Here is a 17,099-nt window from a genome sequence, read left to right as displayed (position 1 = left end):
TCCTCCCTCCTTTCCTTCTTTCTTCCTTTGTACCAGTATGGATATTTTATCCTATGGATTATATTCCATTATTATTGTTATTTATTTTATTGATCAAATTGTTCCAGCTTTGGTCACTGGGAACTCTTTCAGGTTTGCTCTTTTGTCCTCTGCTTTTAATGTCTCAGGGTCATCTTTATGTTTTTGATTTTTCTGTACTATAATGCAGATGTGTTAGACTTTGCACTTAAGCTAAAAGATGCTCCATAGCTATACTTCTGGGCTTTCTCTCTCTGCTGTTTTCTGCCTTGGTCCTTAGTTTCAACCCCTTTTGGCTGTTTATAAGTATTTCTGCCTGTAGCAGTCCCTTTTCATCCTTTTAATTCGTGGAGCTTCTGATCTTTTGTAAACTTGAAAAATAATGAGATCTGTTAGAACTTAGGGAATGGAGGGGCACATTCCTCTGGGGAAAATGCATAAACGTTTAGTGCAGGAGTAGTGGATATATTTTGGCTTCTTGGGGGCTTTTTTTCCCTCCTTATTTTCGGATTCTATGTTTAAGATAAATGAATGTGTTCTTAAAAATCTTTCTTTTTTATTTAGGCTGCTGCTCAGTGTTACATTGACTTAATTATTAAGGAGAGTGACAACAATGTAAAGCTCATAGTTCTGGATCGATTGATAGAATTGAAAGAACATCCTGCTCATGAACGAGTACTACAGGTAAATGTTATGTGAAAGAGAGAAATCCTAAATAAAATCTTTTCCAAGCTGTGATATTTCCCAAGCCTTGCCATCTTGGTTGACTTAAACGCTTGGAGACTGGGCAGTTTAAATTCTGGTCAACTAAGGTGTAACTCTTGAATCACCATAGCCTTTTTGTGTATTGTCTTTGCTGTAAAAAAAGTATTTCTGGGGGCTGGCCCCGTGGCCGAGTGGTTAAGTTCACGCACTCGGCTTCGACGGCCCGGGGTTTTGCTGGTTCAGATCCTGGGCGCGGACATGGCACTGCTCATCAGGCCATGTTGAGGCGGCGTCCCACATGCCACAACTAGTGGGACTCACAACTAGAATATACAACTATGTACTGGGGGTCTTTGGGGAGAAGAATAAAAAAAATTAAAAATGTAAAAAATAAAATATTGGCAACAGATGTTAGCTCAGTGCCAATCTTTAAAAAAAAAAAAATTTCTAGCTTGAATTAATATGTTATTTTTTAAAGTCTTTTCTGTTTGTACTGTACTTGGTATTCTTGGCAGTAGACATATATTCTTTTTGATTTGAATATAATTTACATTTCTTGGAAAATATACCAATTGATTGAGAATAAAAGATTAGATACTAGAAAATTATCAGCATACCTATTTAATCTGTGAGAATAATGATTGTTATGAAAATAAAGCCCCATCACAGCTAAATTCACTGCTCATCCTAGATCAGAACAATAACAAAAAATTTGCTATAAAAGACACTATTGTGACAGTTGGAGAAATGTGAATGTAGACTGTATATTAATTAATAGGATTGTTATCAATGTTAAGTTTTCTGAATTTGGTAACTTTATTGTGGTTATATAAGAAACTATCCTTATTTGTGGGAGGCATACACCAAAATGTTTAGGGGGAGAGTATGATAAAGCAAATGTGGCAAAATAGTAAAAACTGGTGAATGTAAATGAAAGTTATACAAGAGTTCATTCTTAGGATTTTTAGAACTTTTTCATCAGTGAGGTTTTTAAAAAATATAAAGTTTTAAACAAGTAAAATTAATCATAAATTAGGTTTGCTATATTTTAAAATACTTATCTGCCATAGATTTTTTTAAATATGCATCTTTAAAATATTACATTTTCCTGCAGAGCCAAAATAACATTATCATACTTAACAAAATTGTGAATAATTTCTTAATATTATCTAGTACCAGCTCCAAACTCAGATTTTCCCAGATATCCCCCAAATGCATTTTTTGTTTGGTTTGTTCAGTTCATGACCATACCTCATATCTGGTTGTGTCCCCTAAATCTCTTAATTTAAGCAGTGTCTCTTTTTCATGACAGTGACTTGTTAAAGAGGCCAGACTAATTGTCCTGTAAGATGCTCCTCCTTCTGGATGTGTCTGGTTACTCTCTTGTGGTGTCATTTAGCTTGTTCCTCTGACTTTTCTACTTCCTATAAACTGTAAGTTTGATCTACTGCTTGATAGAGTCAGAGTAAACATTTTCAGTTTGAATGCATCGTGTGATATTATATACCCAAAATATCTGGTTCTTTCACTGCTAGTGATTTTATTATTTTTTTTTAAAGATTTTATTTTTTTCCTTTTTCTCCCCAAAGCCCCCCTGTACATAGTTGTATATTCTTCATTGTGGGTCCTTCCAGTTGTGGCACGTGGGATGCTGCCTCAGCGTGGTTTGATGAGCAGTGCCATGTCCGTGCCCAGGATTCGAACCAATGAAACACTGGGCCGCCTGCAGTGGAGCACGCGAACTTAACCACTCGGCCACGGGGCCAGCCCCTAGTGATTTTATTATTGATCAAATTGGTGATGAGGGACAGAATCCTCCAGTCTACAGTAAAGATTTTCTTCTTGTGACCAGAAATATTGGTGTTAATTCTGGATTTTTTGTTTTTTTTTCAGGATCTGGTTATGGACATCCTAAGAGTATTGAGCACGCCAGATTTAGAAGTACGCAAGAAAACTCTGCAGTTAGCACTGGATCTTGTCTCTTCTAGGAATGTTGAAGAGGTAACACAAAACTCTGACAGCACCTTGTAAGCTTTAAGGCAAACACATAATGTAATTCTCACTTATTTTTACCTTGTTCTGTAGCTGGTTATTGTCCTGAAGAAGGAAGTGATTAAAACAAATAACGTGACTGAGCATGAAGATACTGACAAATATAGACAACTCCTTGTGCGAACATTGCATTCTTGTTCTGTCCGATTTCCAGATATGGCTGCAAATGTTATTCCTGTGGTATGTAATTCTGATGACCTTAATTTTGAAATTCTCTAAAAGAATTTAAAATAAATTCTGGTTATCCAACATTTAAACTCAGGAAATCTCAGCTGTCTGGAATCACTAAGTCTCATGGTCAGAAGGGATCTTGATGTCCACTCTTAAGCTCAGAAGGATAAGGACAGACTTCCTTCTACATCTTCATCAAAAAATAAACAAAATGTAGTGACAGATATACCTCTGCATGTTATTATAATTGGTGTTTGTTACAACTACCTAAAGTAAAATTATTCTGTGTCTATCATTCAGTAGAGCAAATAAGTATTTCTTTCAGATAGTTTTACCTCTTAAAATTGAAGCCTTCGGTTATAGGAAAAATTTCACACACCGAGAGTATTTTGCTTCTGTCACTGTCAGAGAATGAGGTATGTTAGTGTAATTTGAAATTTTACCTTTGAGCTCTGAATTTTCTCTAAAATGATTTCAGTTTTAGTATCCAGTTAATTTATTTTGAGTTGTGGATTTCCTGCTTCTGTTTTACTGTGAGTTTTGTAATAAACTTTGCTGCACATAAATCAGAAAAACCATTGTGCCTTTGTTTACATAATGGTGCTTGTCTCTCAACTTAAACAGTTTATTATTTATTTGAGAATTGTTAATTATATTCTTTGTAAGTTTAAGTTACTGATTAAACCTTAGATAATTTTCTTTCTGAAAATTATGTTATTGTTATCCTATTTTCCGTTTTTTTCTTTTAGTTAATGGAATTTCTCAGTGACAATAATGAAGCAGCAGCTGCTGATGTCTTGGAGTTTGTCCGTGAAGCCATTCAGCGCTTTGATAACCTGAGAATGCTTATTGTTGAGAAGATGCTTGAAGTCTTTCATGCTATTAAATCCGTCAAGTAGGTTTAAAATCTGTTTAAATGTAAAGTCAAGTAAGCATTTTACCATTTTTATCTTTAAAGGGTCAGTTGATAGAAAATATAAGGGAGGAGAGATGACTCAAGAGAAGCCAAAATAAGTGTGTCAGTAAATATCACCTCATCTCCACCCTCGGTTAATCCATAATCTATGGGGAAAATTTTTTTTTGTATGAGTGATTTAGCTAGGTTTCTCTATTCTGATTTCCTCTAAAACATCGGGAATCCTAAAGTGATTTAAAGCATCTGATAAATAGACTATTCTAGACTTGCGTTATATCTGCCTACATAGAAAAGAAGGGACCACTACAAAATTGTTTTTATGATATGAAAATGTGGTGATATTTATAGAAGTGAGAAAAGATTTGCTTCCTTTGTGAGAAAAAAAAATTATATCAAAGTGTTGCTTTTGGCAACCATAATCTCATAGGGCTTCAGTGTCTAGAATTTTTTAAAAATAAATTTAATGAAAATCCTAGGGAAAAGATGATGGAAGACTTTATTCAGTTTAACATTTTTTTTGTTTTTTGGGGGTTTTTTTGAGGAAGATTAGCCCTGAGCTAACTACTGCCAATCTTCCTCTTTTTGCTGAGGAAGACTGGCCCTGAGCTAACATCCATGCCCATCTTCCTCTGTTTTATACGTGGGATGCCTACCACAGCATGGCTTTTTGCCAAGTGGTGCCATGTCCGCACCCGGGATCTGAACCTGCGAACCCTGGGCCACCGAGAAGCAGAACGTGCAAACTTAACTGCTGCGCCACCAGGCTGGCCCCTTCAGTTTAACATTTTTAACTAGAGAATTGTTGCTTTCTTTACTTTGTGTTTTTGGTTTTTTTCTATTGGTTGATCCTTCCTTGTCTATTGTTCTGTTTAGCATACTGCCTCTTCTTTTCAGTGACTACTGAATAAAAAGCGAATTACTTTTTACATTAAAATAATACAGTCCGTATAGTAGTAAGTGATAAAATCAAATTTACCTTAACTCTGTCCTAAGTGGAAGATAACACCTTTCTGGGAAACATTTTAGTATTTTATTTATTTATTTATTTTTTGAGGAAGATTAGCCCTGAGGTGTCATCTGCTGCCAATCCTCCTCTTTTTGCTGAGGAAGACTTGCCCTGAGCTAACATCCATGCCCATCTCCTCTGTTCTATACGTGGGATGCCTACCACAGCATGGCTTTTTGCCAAGCGGTGCCATGTCTGCACCTGGGATCTGAACCTGCGAACCCCGGGCCACCGAGAAGCAGAACGTGCACGCTTAACTGCTGCGCCACCGGGCCGGCCCCTAGTATTTTATTTTTACTGCTGGGCTTACCAGTTTTAGAATGTTCCTAATAATGATGGGTGAGAACACTTATTTTCCGTTTAATCCTTGTGATTTCTGAAGAGAATCAAAGAAACTTTGTCTTTTTTATATTCTTTCTTAAGATCTCATCCATAGTCCCTTAGAACTGCAGAATCTTTTCTTGCTTGAGCTTAAATTCAGAAAGACCTGTGCTTCAAGATTTGTTGGCAAAGTCAGTGTTTCAGAACTTGTATTCCTGCCTTAGGATTTACCGAGGAGCGTTATGGATCCTGGGAGAATACTGCAGTACCAAGGAAGACATTCAGAGTGTGATGACTGAGGTTCGCAGGTCCCTGGGGGAGGTACGTTTTACTTTAGTGAATCTGACGTTTATGTCTTGATTTGCTTTCCTCTTTCTGTTTAGTAATGTCTGGGTTAAAGAACACTTAAAAATGCATTTTAATTACCCAGATAATTAAGTCTTAGGGGCTGTGGGAATATCGGGGAGTCCCCCCTCCCCTGCCTTAAGCCATAACATCTGTTCTTTTATCTGTTATTTTTTACCCTTCTGAGTAAGATTTTATTTGAACAAAAGGTTCTGTGTTTAAAAAAGAAGACTTGTAAAATTCTGCTTTAGCCTATGCATTCTGAAAGAAGGATGCAAATATTATAGGAACAGAACTGCTTTTAGAATATTTATGCACTAAAACTAACAGTATTTCCTTTTCCAAATGACCATATGGTAGAATAGAAAGAACAGTGCTTGTCAGGAGACCTGAGTTTCAGTCTTGCTTCTGCCAATAGTTAGCTCTGGCACGTTGGATGTAAGTTCCTTAACCTGACTGGACATCAGGTTTTTCATCTATACAATAAAGGAATTAGTAGATAATGACTGAAGACTCTTAGAGCTCTTCAGTTAGATGATAGACTGGTATTGAGGAATAATTATGCAGTACCCATTTGGTTTTTTAAAAAAGTAGTTGGTGAAGTTATTGTGTATAAATAAGTCAGATTCGTTTCATTTTAGAAGGATGGATGCTGTTTTTTTCTTTCAAGGGAAGGGATGGAGAAGACAAATAAGACTTAGTGAGTATTTACTTTGTCTTAGTCACTGTCCTAAGCATTTTCCTATCAAGTAACTCATGTGGAAAGAATTAAGATTTCCATTTAACAGATAAAGGAACTGAGGCTCCAGGTAGTTTAATTAGCTTGCCCGGAACCATACAACTAGTAAGTGGCATCCATCTCCAAAGGCCCTGTTGTTTTCACTGCATTATTCTGGGAAGGAAAGAAGATTGAAAGCAGAGTTCCAAGTTCCAAAAATCTTACTGGGGGAATGCCTTCTCTATAGAATTGATTGTTTAAATATGATTTTGCATGCGGTTGGTATGATTACTAAATTGATGTTTACAATTGATTTTTAGATCCCAATTGTAGAGTCAGAAATAAAGAAAGAAGCTGGTGAATTGAAACCTGAAGAAGAAATAACTGTGGGACCAGTACAGAAATTGGTAACTGAGATGGGCACCTATGCAACTCAGAGTGCCCTGAGCAGTTCTAGACCCGCCAAGAAAGAGGAGGAAAGGTAATTCGCAGCACCTGCACCCTCCCCTGTACTTTGATTATTACTCCTGTGTGTAAAACAGATGATTTCTTTCCTCGTAGTAGTTTGGTTTTTTGATCAAAAGGGAAATCTTTGCCATTTAAGATATTTGAAAGGAGAAGGATGTTTAAGTTCTTTCCAGGAATTGTCGTGATGGTTTTAATCCTCTGCTCCTTATATGTTTCACTGAAATAACTCTGTTCTCTTTAAACTAAAATTATTTTACTCACGTAGAAAATGCTAAGTGGAGGTAACTTTGGTGATATTTGAGTTTTGTTGCCTGTTAGTATTTGGGAAACATATTTTGAAGATTTTCCATTTCTAATTGATGGAATAAAGTTTTGATGTTTTCCTCTTTGTTTTGCTCTCCAATTTTATGTGAAGATGATGAAAGTAATGCCTAAAATTTTAATGATTGCTTAATGTATGCTAGGCATTCTGGTAAGTAGTTTGTCTCATATAATAGTCTTGACAACAGCTTGTTGAGATAAAGTATATTATTAACCCCATTTTACAGAAGAAGAGTTTGAGGCTTAGAGAGGTTTGTAACTTCCCAAAGGGACATAATAAATAAATAGATAAGCGGGGATTTGAATGTAGCGTATTGGCTCTGGTACATACACCCTTAACCATTTTCTCTTTCTTTATTCAGTTGGCTCTTGCATCATTTGAAGATAAGTTTTAAAGCCATGTATTTTTTCTTTTTCCTTTTTCATTCTGAAAGCTAAAGAGGGAGCTAATTTAGATCCTTATCACTGAAACATGGCAGTAAGAGTGTTAAATAGGCTTATTTCTGTCATTTATACAAAAGCTGCATGCTGCTTGAGAAGTTGGTGGGTTTCATTTTCCTTGGTTGCTTTGCAGACCTCCCCTGAGAGGATTCCTTCTGGATGGAGATTTCTTTGTTGCTGCCTCCCTTGCCACAACTCTGACCAAGATTGCCTTGCGCTATGTAGCTTTGGTTCAGGAGAAGAAAAAGCAAAACGTAAGTTCGTTTATTCTACATCTACCCCACAAATGAGTATTGAGTGCCTACTGTATGTCTTAAACAGTGAGGGGCCCAAAGGTGACTGCTGAAGTTCCTGTCGTGAAGGAGCTTATGGTTTAATGGGGGAAATGGACACAGTAATGTAATGTCATTGTAAAATTGACAAAGTAATATATCAGCAATACCTTGTGATTAATCCAATGGAAGAGATATAAGGGTTTATCAAGTCATTTCTGTTTGCTAGGATTAGTCAAGGCCCAGTGAAGAAATGCTTGTCTCTCTCCAACATCTTTATCCAGTCAGTCATTGTCTCTTTTATCCCAGAAATATCTCTTAAATATATTCCCATTTCTGTAATTCATACCTTCATCATAGCTTCTGACCATTCTGACTCTACATTCATTTACAACAATATACTTCCTTTCCCCCAATCTCTCTTATCCTCTGCACTATTGTCCTATATTTTATTTCTATGTCATGTTGTCAGCTCTATGATGCATTGCTATTATTTTTGCTTTAAATAGTTATCTTTTTTATAAATATATTCAACATTTTTTTCCATTTCTTATTTATCTAATGTCTGGACTTAGGTAGGGAGGGGCCATAGCCAATTATAAGAAATCAAGAGTTAAGAAGAGGGAACAAAGCAAAATTCAAGTACCTTCATGGGTGCCTTTTTTTTTTTGCCTATTCTTTTCATGGTAAAATATAGATAACATAAAATTTACGATTTTAACCTTTTTTTTTTTTGGTGAGGAAGATTGGCCCCCAAGTACCATCTGTTGCCAATCTTCCTCTTTTGGCTTGAGGAAGATTGTCTCTTAGCTAACATCCATGCCATCCTTCCTCTACTTTATGTGGGACACTGTCACAGCATGGCTTGACAAGCATGCTGAGTACGCACCTGGGATCCAAACCTGTGAATCCCAGGCCGCCAAAGCAGAGCACACAAACTTAACCACTATGCCACCTGGCCGGCCCCCACAATAAGGATTAAGATAGGTCCTAGTAATGATCCTATTACCAGTAATGGGACACCCTGAAGTTATGTGCCTCCTAATGGAACATACTAATAAATATAAAACATCACCTCTCTGGTACTCTAACCAAAAGTGGGGGGCATTCTGTTAAACAACTGACCTGGGCTCTTTAAGTCATTGGGGGAAGCCGGCCCTATGGCCGAGTGGTTAAGTTCACATGCTCCACTTCAGTGGCCCGGGGTTCACCAGTTCGGATCCTGAGTGTGGACCTACACACCGCTCTTCAAGCCATGCTGTGGTGGCATCCCACACAGAAGAGCTAGAATGACCTACAGCTAGGATATACAACTATGTTCTGAGGCTTTGGAGAGGAAAAAAAGAGGAAGATTGGCAACAGATATTAGCTCACAGCCAATCTTCTTCACCCAAAGAAAAAAAAAGTCATTGTGATGGAAAACAATACAAAAAGCTAGGGGGACTAGTCTAGATTAAAAGGGACTAAAGAGAATAACAGCGAAATAAAATGCATGAAGCTGATCCTGGATTTAAAAAACAAAATATTTTGTGACAATTAGGAAAATTTATTTGAATTTAGAGTGTATAGTAGATATATATTTTGCGATAATTACAGTTCTCAGATGAGATAATGATACTGTGGTTATATAGGAAACTGTCGTGATTCTTAAGAGATATATGCAATGAAGAACCTTACTTTCATATGTTTAGCTAAAAAAATAAGTGTACGTACATAGGTAGAATAAGAAAGCAAATATGGCAGAATGTTAGCAATTTGTGAAGGGTATCATTCTTTTAACTTTTCTGTAGTTGGAATTTTAAAAAGATAGTATTGGCATGTGAGGGGGTTAGAGTAAGGGAGAACAGTTAAAAAGCCATTGCTGTCTTTCAGTTGAGGGTTAATGAAGGGTGGGACTTAGAATAGAAAGGAAGGAAAAGGGTGCAGAAAAAAGATGGAGATAAAATCTAAAGGATTTGAAATCTTAATCAGGTGATGTGAAAATTAGGTTTATTTCTTGATTGTAAGTAACAATAAAGTGACATTATTGCGGTTGGAGAATCATGACAGTAAATAATCCATTTCTCTCCTTTTCTAGTCTTTTGTCGCTGAGGCCATGTTGCTCATGGCCACTATCCTTCATTTGGGAAAATCCTCTCTTCCTAAGAAGCCAATTACAGACGATGATGTAGATCGAATTTCCCTGTGCCTCAAGGTCTTGTCTGAATGTTCACCTTTAATGAATGACATTTTCAATAAGGAATGCAGACAGTCGCTTTCTCACATGTTATCTGCTAAACTCGAAGAAGAGAAGTTATCCCAAAAGGTAAGGTATATATGATAAAGCCATAAAAGTGCTTTGTGTTTATTTTTTTTATTTTGTTGATTTTTCAGTCCTGATATGTGAGGGCTGTCTCTATTAATGGCCTACAAAAAGTTGTCTTTCTTTCCATGTTAGAGAGAGGTGTGTGTATTGTTTTCTCAATACAGAAAGAATCTGAAAAGAGGAATGTGACAGTACAGCCTGATGACCCCATTTCCTTCATGCAACTCACTGCTAAGAATGAAATGAACTGCAAGGAAGATCAGTTTCAGCTGAGTTTGCTGGCGGCAATGGGTAACACACAGAGGAAAGAGGCGGCAGACCCCCTAGCATCTAAACTTAACAAGGTAACAAAATGTCAGATACAATGGTAAGTTGTTTAAACTGGCTACTTCAGAAAGTAGTAATCAAGACGTTGCTGGTCTTGCTGCTTTTTAAAAGAAAATAACTGGTTATACAGTATCAGTTTTTGTTAAATCAGTGTGATTGATAGGCTTGTTAAACATGAAGTGAAACTCAGAAGCTGATGAGATACTTTACTGTATGATGGGACTATGAGTTCAGGAGATGATTTCATACTTGTTGCAGTTGTGTGTGGATCGTAGACTAATACACACAGCTCAGGGATCCGTAGAGTTAAGTACAGCTGAAGGCGGAACTCCTCCCCAACACTGCCCTCAGTTTCTCCTGGCCCCTGCTGCTTCAAACATGGCAGTTCCACTTTTGTATTCTTAATATACTGAATTCCAAATAGGATTTTATTAAGAAAACAATTCTACTCTTCAAATACATCAAACTTACAAATCAGTGATCTGCTGTAATCCCTTTGTCTGTTAGATGAGTAAACAGTCTCAAATTGATTTTGTTGTCCAAGATAAGATTAGCAGAATTAGAACTACTAAAATACTTTCTCTTCCTTAAAGTTGAGAATTAATAGTGGCAATATTACAGTTAGAAAATTTTTAAAATACATTTTTTAAAATTGTGGTAAAATTTACATGACATCAAATTTACCCCCCTTAACTATTTTTAAGTCTATGGTTCAGTGGTATTAAGTATGTTCACATTATTGTGCAACCATCACCACCATCCATCCCGAGAATTTTTTTCATCTTGCAAAGCTGAAACTGTAGTCATTAAACAATAACTCCATTCCCCTTTCCCTCAGCCCCTGGCGACCACCATTCTACTTTTTATCCGTATGAATTTGACTGCTCCAGGTACCTTGTATTAGTGGAATCATACAGTATTTGTTTTTTTTTGTGACTGGCTTATTTCACTAAGCCTAATGTCTTCAAGGTTCATCCATGTTGTGGCATGTGTCACAATTTCCTTCCTTTTTAGGGCTGAGTAATATTCCCTTGTGAATATATGCCACATCTTGTTTATCTCTTCATCTGTTGATGGACACCTGGTTTGCTTCCACCTTCTGGCTGTTGTGAATAATGCTGCCATAAACACGGATGTACAAATATCTCTTTGAGGTGCTGCTTTCATTTCTTTTGGGTTATACCCAGAATGGAATTGCTGGATCATGTAGAAATTCTGCTTTAATTTTTTGAGGAGCCAGCACACTGTTTTACGTAGCTGCTGCACTATTACATTCCAGCCTTCAGTGCACAAGGTTTCTGATTTCACCACATCCTTGCCAACGCTTATTTTCTGTTTTGGTTTGTTTTTTATAGTACCATCATGGTGGGTATGAAGTGGTATCTTACTGTGGTTTTGATTTGCATTTACCTAATAATGATCAGTGACGTTGGGCATCTCTTTAAGTACTTATTGGCCATTTGTATATCTTCTTTGGAGAAATGTCTGTTCAAGTCCTTTGCTCATTTTTTAATTTGGTTGTTTGTTTTTTGTCTGTTGAGTTATAGGAATTCTTTTTATATTCTGGATACAGGTCCCTTATGAGATGTATGGTTTGCAAATGTTTTCTCCCATTCTGTGGGTTGCCTTTTCACTTTGTTAATTGTGTCCTTTGAGCCACAAAGGTTTTTAATATTTATGTAGTTCATTTTATCTATTTTTTCTTTTATTGCCTGTGTTTTTGGTGACAATATTACCTTTTTGAAGTGCTGTACTTTGGATGTTTAAAAAAAATTGGGGGGGACATCTAAAATTTTATCTTTGTGAAATTACAAGCATTGCTTGCTGTATGATCTCTCTGGTTCCCGAGTTTGGGTAGCAGGAACTACCACACGATCTGAATTTTGTTTCCTGAGTTTTGGAGAGCATCTGGTGAGTTTAGATGCTGCGGGATTTAACTGCAAATGTATCCAAGTCTATTCAGTTCCTAAGTTGGGGTAATGTTTAATGTATTTGTCAACATATTTAACGTCTTTCTGCTACTGAGCTGTAAACTCTAGGACTTGTTATTCTAATGACCCAATTTCAATTACTGTGTCTGTATTACAAAACAATTTTATTAGACCTATTTCAAAATGACCTTGTCTAATATAAGCACATCTGTTAATTACCTAACAGACTTAGTCATTTGGCTAGGATATGTTTGGTTAAATTGTCTCAGTCATTTGATTATCTCTTTATTTTTGTTTGACAGGTCACCCAATTGACAGGTTTCTCAGATCCTGTATATGCAGAAGCTTATGTTCATGTCAACCAGTATGATATTGTCCTGGATGTACTTGTTGTCAACCAAACCAGTGATACTTTGCAGAACTGCACATTAGAGTTAGCTACTCTGGGTGAGGAAGTTTACCATAAAGGAAAGATATTGTTACATAGTAAATCTTTATGACAGATTATTAAGGGATGTGCACAAGTTTTAGTATAAGAATTCTCTTGAGCCCTTTGTGACATTTTGAATCAAGGCTTAGTTTTACATTTAACATTTAGTCTCCGTCAATTCCAGTTTCCTGAGCTTCTGTAATACTGACTTTCTTGTGCTTGTGCTCTTGGTACATCTAGATGGGTTTATTCACTGAGCTTGATCTAGCAAATGTCGGTTTTTCTAGATATAAATAAGCTGTTTAAGTTACAGATTTACCAAGTGGCTGACTTAGTTAAACTTTTAATTGCCTTACTACAGAACCAGGTATTTTCTGAGTCAATAACTAATGCATACATGTGTGACCAAATATATCATTTCTCACTAAGCAACACTTAGCAAAAAGATGTCTTTTTTCTTCTTAATAAAGACACATGAATCCCACTCTCTGACCACTTTTACATCTGGCTTTGAAATTGGAAAATATAACTTGTATACAGGAACAGTGCAGTGCCCCCAGGAAATTCCATATGGCTTAAGCAAGAGTTAAGGGACTTTAATATCTAGAGAAAACATGCTTCTGCCCTATCTTCCTCAGCATAGCTTGACGCCTGTAAGAAGAACAGTGTTTCTAAGAATTGACGAGTCTTTCTGCAGATTGTTTTATCTGTCTCGGTAATGGAATGTATAGTTTAATACTTAAGCTTTTTGAGCAATTTGTATTCATTCTTTGAAATAAAATGGTATGCCCAAAGTTTCACACCCTACACTCACAAATCAAATGTAGAATTATTCTGAGAAGCTTACTTACCTTTTAAAAGAACATGCATATTGATGTGAATAATAAGATGTTAAATAATTTCTTTATTTTGTCCTTATAGTATTTGAATCATAACCCTTCTCTTGTTCCTTATTTTGCTCGAAGCTATAAGCTGCATACATTTTAAGATTTCATGACTTGGGAGGTTACCAAATGTGTATTTAAACCATGTCTAAATTTTTTTCAGGGGATCTGAAACTTGTGGAAAAGCCATCTCCTTTGACTCTTGCTCCTCATGATTTTGCAAACATTAAAGCTAATGTCAAAGTAGCATCAACAGAAAATGGAATAATTTTTGGTAATATAGGTAAGGAATTGTTTTATAGCATGTGATGTTTTAACTTTTTTATTGAAGAATTTCTCTAGTGAGTTAGCTTTGTGACATTTCTTGAGGACAGCACCTGAATCCATTCATTCCTTCATTCATCATTTATGGGGCACCTGCTGTGCTACGAAGCATTGTAGTATGTTCTGGAGGTATAGAAATGAGCCAGATACAGAGTCACTGTCCTTAAGAAACTGTCACACAAAAGGAGGAGATAAATAAGTAAATATATAACTGTAGTACAGTGTGATTAGGGCTAGTTTGCATACTATGTATTTTGGGATCATAGGGAAAAAATGCTAACACTACAGGAAGTTTTATAAAGGAGGCAGGTTTATTATCAAAGGATAAGATTTGAACTGAGTCTAAAACTTAGTATAAGCATTTCTTTCCGGGTACTCATTTAGTCAATATGCTTTTTTTTTTTTAAGCAATTTCTGTGGTAGGGATGGGGCTACTGTGGTGAGGAACAAAAGACAAAAGCTCTCTGCCCTCAGATAGCTTATAGTCAAGTAAGGGAAAACAGATGTGAGGAAGATGTGTGGAGTCCATAATGGTAAGTGCTGTGAAAGAGGCTGTGCTGTGTAAAGTGGGAGTCTGAAAATATTTGGTGACTTCTCTCAAAGTGGCAGGGGGCTGCGGGGAAAAAGATAAGGCAGGCTTTGTGGAGGAGCTAATTCTCAAGTGGGGTTTTGCAAGATCAGTTTAAGTATTCTACAGATAGACAGGGATACAGCTGGAACAGATGCAAGTAGTTTGATAATACCTGGAATTTAGAGTGGAATGGAGGAGGGTGGTGGTAGAAAAAAATGGGGTTAGGAAGGTTAGAGCTATATTTTGCTTGCCATGCTGAGGATTTCAGACTTTATCCTGGATGTAAAGAGAAGCCATTGAGGAATTATAAGTGAGTGAGTAGTTACATAATTAAATATTTCCGTGACAGCACTACAGAAAAGTCATGGGAAGATGCAGGAAGATTAACTAGTAAACTATTGCAGTAGCACAGGTGAGAGATGGCAGAGAGCTTGAACCAGTGTTGTGGTTGGGATGGAGAGAAAGGCTGAATATAATAGATGTTAAGGAAGTAGAATGCCTGGGACATGATTACTAATTGAAGAGGAAGTGACTAGAGTAACCCTCAGATTTCTTGGTTGGGTTGATATTTATGTCAATCACCAAAACAGAATATAGGAGAGAACAAATTAGAGAATAAGTAAAATCTTAAGCAAGTTCAGTAATAAAGTGTCTGAAAACATCCAAGAGCAGTTTGATAGGAGTCTGAAACATAAACAAGAGGTCTAAACTAGAGATAAATATTTGTTTAAAAGCCATAGAAAGGGAAGAAATCACCCAGAGACGGCATAAAGAATGAGAAGAGGGGAGATTTGAAAACCAAATCAAAGAGAACAGCAATATTAAAAGCTTGGGCAGGAGGAGAAGCCTACAAAGGAAACTGAAATGTGGTTAGAGAAGTAAGGAAAAATCTTCAAGAAGTATCTGAAGGTACAAAAGATCAAGTAACATGAGGTCTAAAAGAGGAGTCCTTTGGATTTGGCTATCAGTGATATTAAAAGATTTCTCGTGGTATGTCTTGGGCAGTGGTGGTGGATTGAAGACTAAATAGGAGATGGAAAAATGGAGATAGTGAGTGTAGACTATTCTGAGTGTAGGGCCTTGGGTTTGATAAGGATAAGAGAGGACAGTAGCCAGAAGAGAATCAAGTATGAGGGAGGATTTTTTTTTTCTTAAGATGAGAGAGCCTTGACTATGTTATGGTTATGTATAAGGGAAGAAAGTCAGTAGAGAATGTAAAGGTAAAGACATGAGTGAGAGAGGTGCTGATTGATGGAGTGAGGTCCTGAACGAAGGCAGGATCACAGACGGCAGGAAGTATTAACCTTGAAGAGAAGAGGCAGCACTTCTCTGATATGAAACGTAAGGAGGTAAGAGTAGATTCAGAGAGAGATGTTTGTTTTTAGATGTAGGGCTGAAAATTAAAAGAACTTAATTTTGGTAACCTCAGTTTTTTCTGAAAGTAGAAAGGATGAGGGAATGTCAAGAGAAGAGGCTAGAAGGAAGAAAGGTAGGCTCCAATCAGATTATGACTTTTACCATGGAAGAGACAGTCATAGAAGCAGATAATCTTAATTAAGTCCTATGGCTCAGCAATATTTATTCAAAAATATTAGAGAAGCACCTATATGGAAACACTTCTACTTGTGTATCCCCCTGGAGTGCCTAACACACCACAACTGCTGTGAAGGACTCACTGGGTTTGCGTCCTGGCCACACTACTTATCGGTTCTGTGACCTTACAACTTAATTAACTTCTCTTTGTTTTTGTTTCCTCGTCTGTAAGATGGAAAATAATAATATTATAACATAGGATTAATGGGAGTATTAAACAGGTAATATTTGTAAAGCGTGTAGAATAGAGCCCAGTATATAATAAGCATTTTATAAATATTTGCTAGTATCATAATTATTATTTGGAAATATTAAAACTTTTTAAAATTAAAATTTGCCTCTGCTGATGGAGGATCTTTTTTGTATGTATATTGCAGTTTATGATGTCTCTGGAGCAGCAAGTGACAGAAATTGTGTGGTCCTCAGTGATATTCACATTGACATCATGGACTATATCCAGCCTGCAACTTGTACTGATGCTGAATTCCGTCAGATGTGGGCCGAGTTTGAATGGGAAAACAAAGTTAGTCCTTGGGAGATTTCCTTGAACTCCTTAGCTTTCTTTTGGGCTAGTGTTGAAGGATTCTTTGATAAAATTAATCCCACTAAAAAGTGTCAGATGTGGAAAGCAAAGTCTTTCAATATCTGTTCTTGCAAATTAGCCTTACCTGGAAGTCATGTAAGTAGTTTATCTGATAAGTGGCTGTTGTAAATTGGTGAGAGTAGCAGTTCTGTAATTAATCAGATTGATCAAGACAGTATTCCATCCCCTGTATGTATATGTATGAATAATAATTATCATTGAATCCAGTGTCCAAAAGAGGCTTTGCAAATTCAGTAGCCTGGTGAGGAACTTTGTTCCATTGAGCCTTGATTTTTATTAGAAATATTTATGTGCAGCATGTTGATCTTCTAAGAAGTTACCTATGTCTGAAAGATCTGATAGCAACCTGCAGGTTGTTGGATTTTGTAGAAGATGT

At 36.6% G+C, this 17,099-nt stretch overlaps 1 protein-coding gene across 2 annotated transcripts in view; it reads left to right on the top strand.

Moving 5' to 3' along the window:
• The window catches only part of COPB1 (COPI coat complex subunit beta 1), a 31,026-nt gene that overhangs the window by 11,537 nt on the left and 2,390 nt on the right, over window positions 1-17,099 (top strand). For both annotated transcript variants that reach the window (XM_008526749.2, XM_008526748.2), the window contains exons 8-19: window positions 583-702; window positions 2,617-2,724; window positions 2,809-2,955; window positions 3,696-3,841; window positions 5,414-5,510; window positions 6,573-6,733; window positions 7,616-7,736; window positions 9,832-10,059; window positions 10,224-10,403; window positions 12,620-12,764; window positions 13,795-13,914; window positions 16,497-16,642. In XM_008526749.2, the coding sequence (XP_008524971.1) occupies window positions 583-702; window positions 2,617-2,724; window positions 2,809-2,955; window positions 3,696-3,841; window positions 5,414-5,510; window positions 6,573-6,733; window positions 7,616-7,736; window positions 9,832-10,059; window positions 10,224-10,403; window positions 12,620-12,764; window positions 13,795-13,914; window positions 16,497-16,642 (1,719 nt within the window). The remainder of the gene's footprint in view (window positions 1-582; window positions 703-2,616; window positions 2,725-2,808; window positions 2,956-3,695; window positions 3,842-5,413; window positions 5,511-6,572; window positions 6,734-7,615; window positions 7,737-9,831; window positions 10,060-10,223; window positions 10,404-12,619; window positions 12,765-13,794; window positions 13,915-16,496; window positions 16,643-17,099) is intronic.

This window comes from Equus przewalskii, chromosome 6, assembly GCF_037783145.1.
Source record: "Equus przewalskii isolate Varuska chromosome 6, EquPr2, whole genome shotgun sequence".
NCBI lineage: Eukaryota > Metazoa > Chordata > Mammalia > Perissodactyla > Equidae > Equus > Equus przewalskii.
This window is presented reverse-complemented; position numbering and strand designations above follow the sequence as displayed.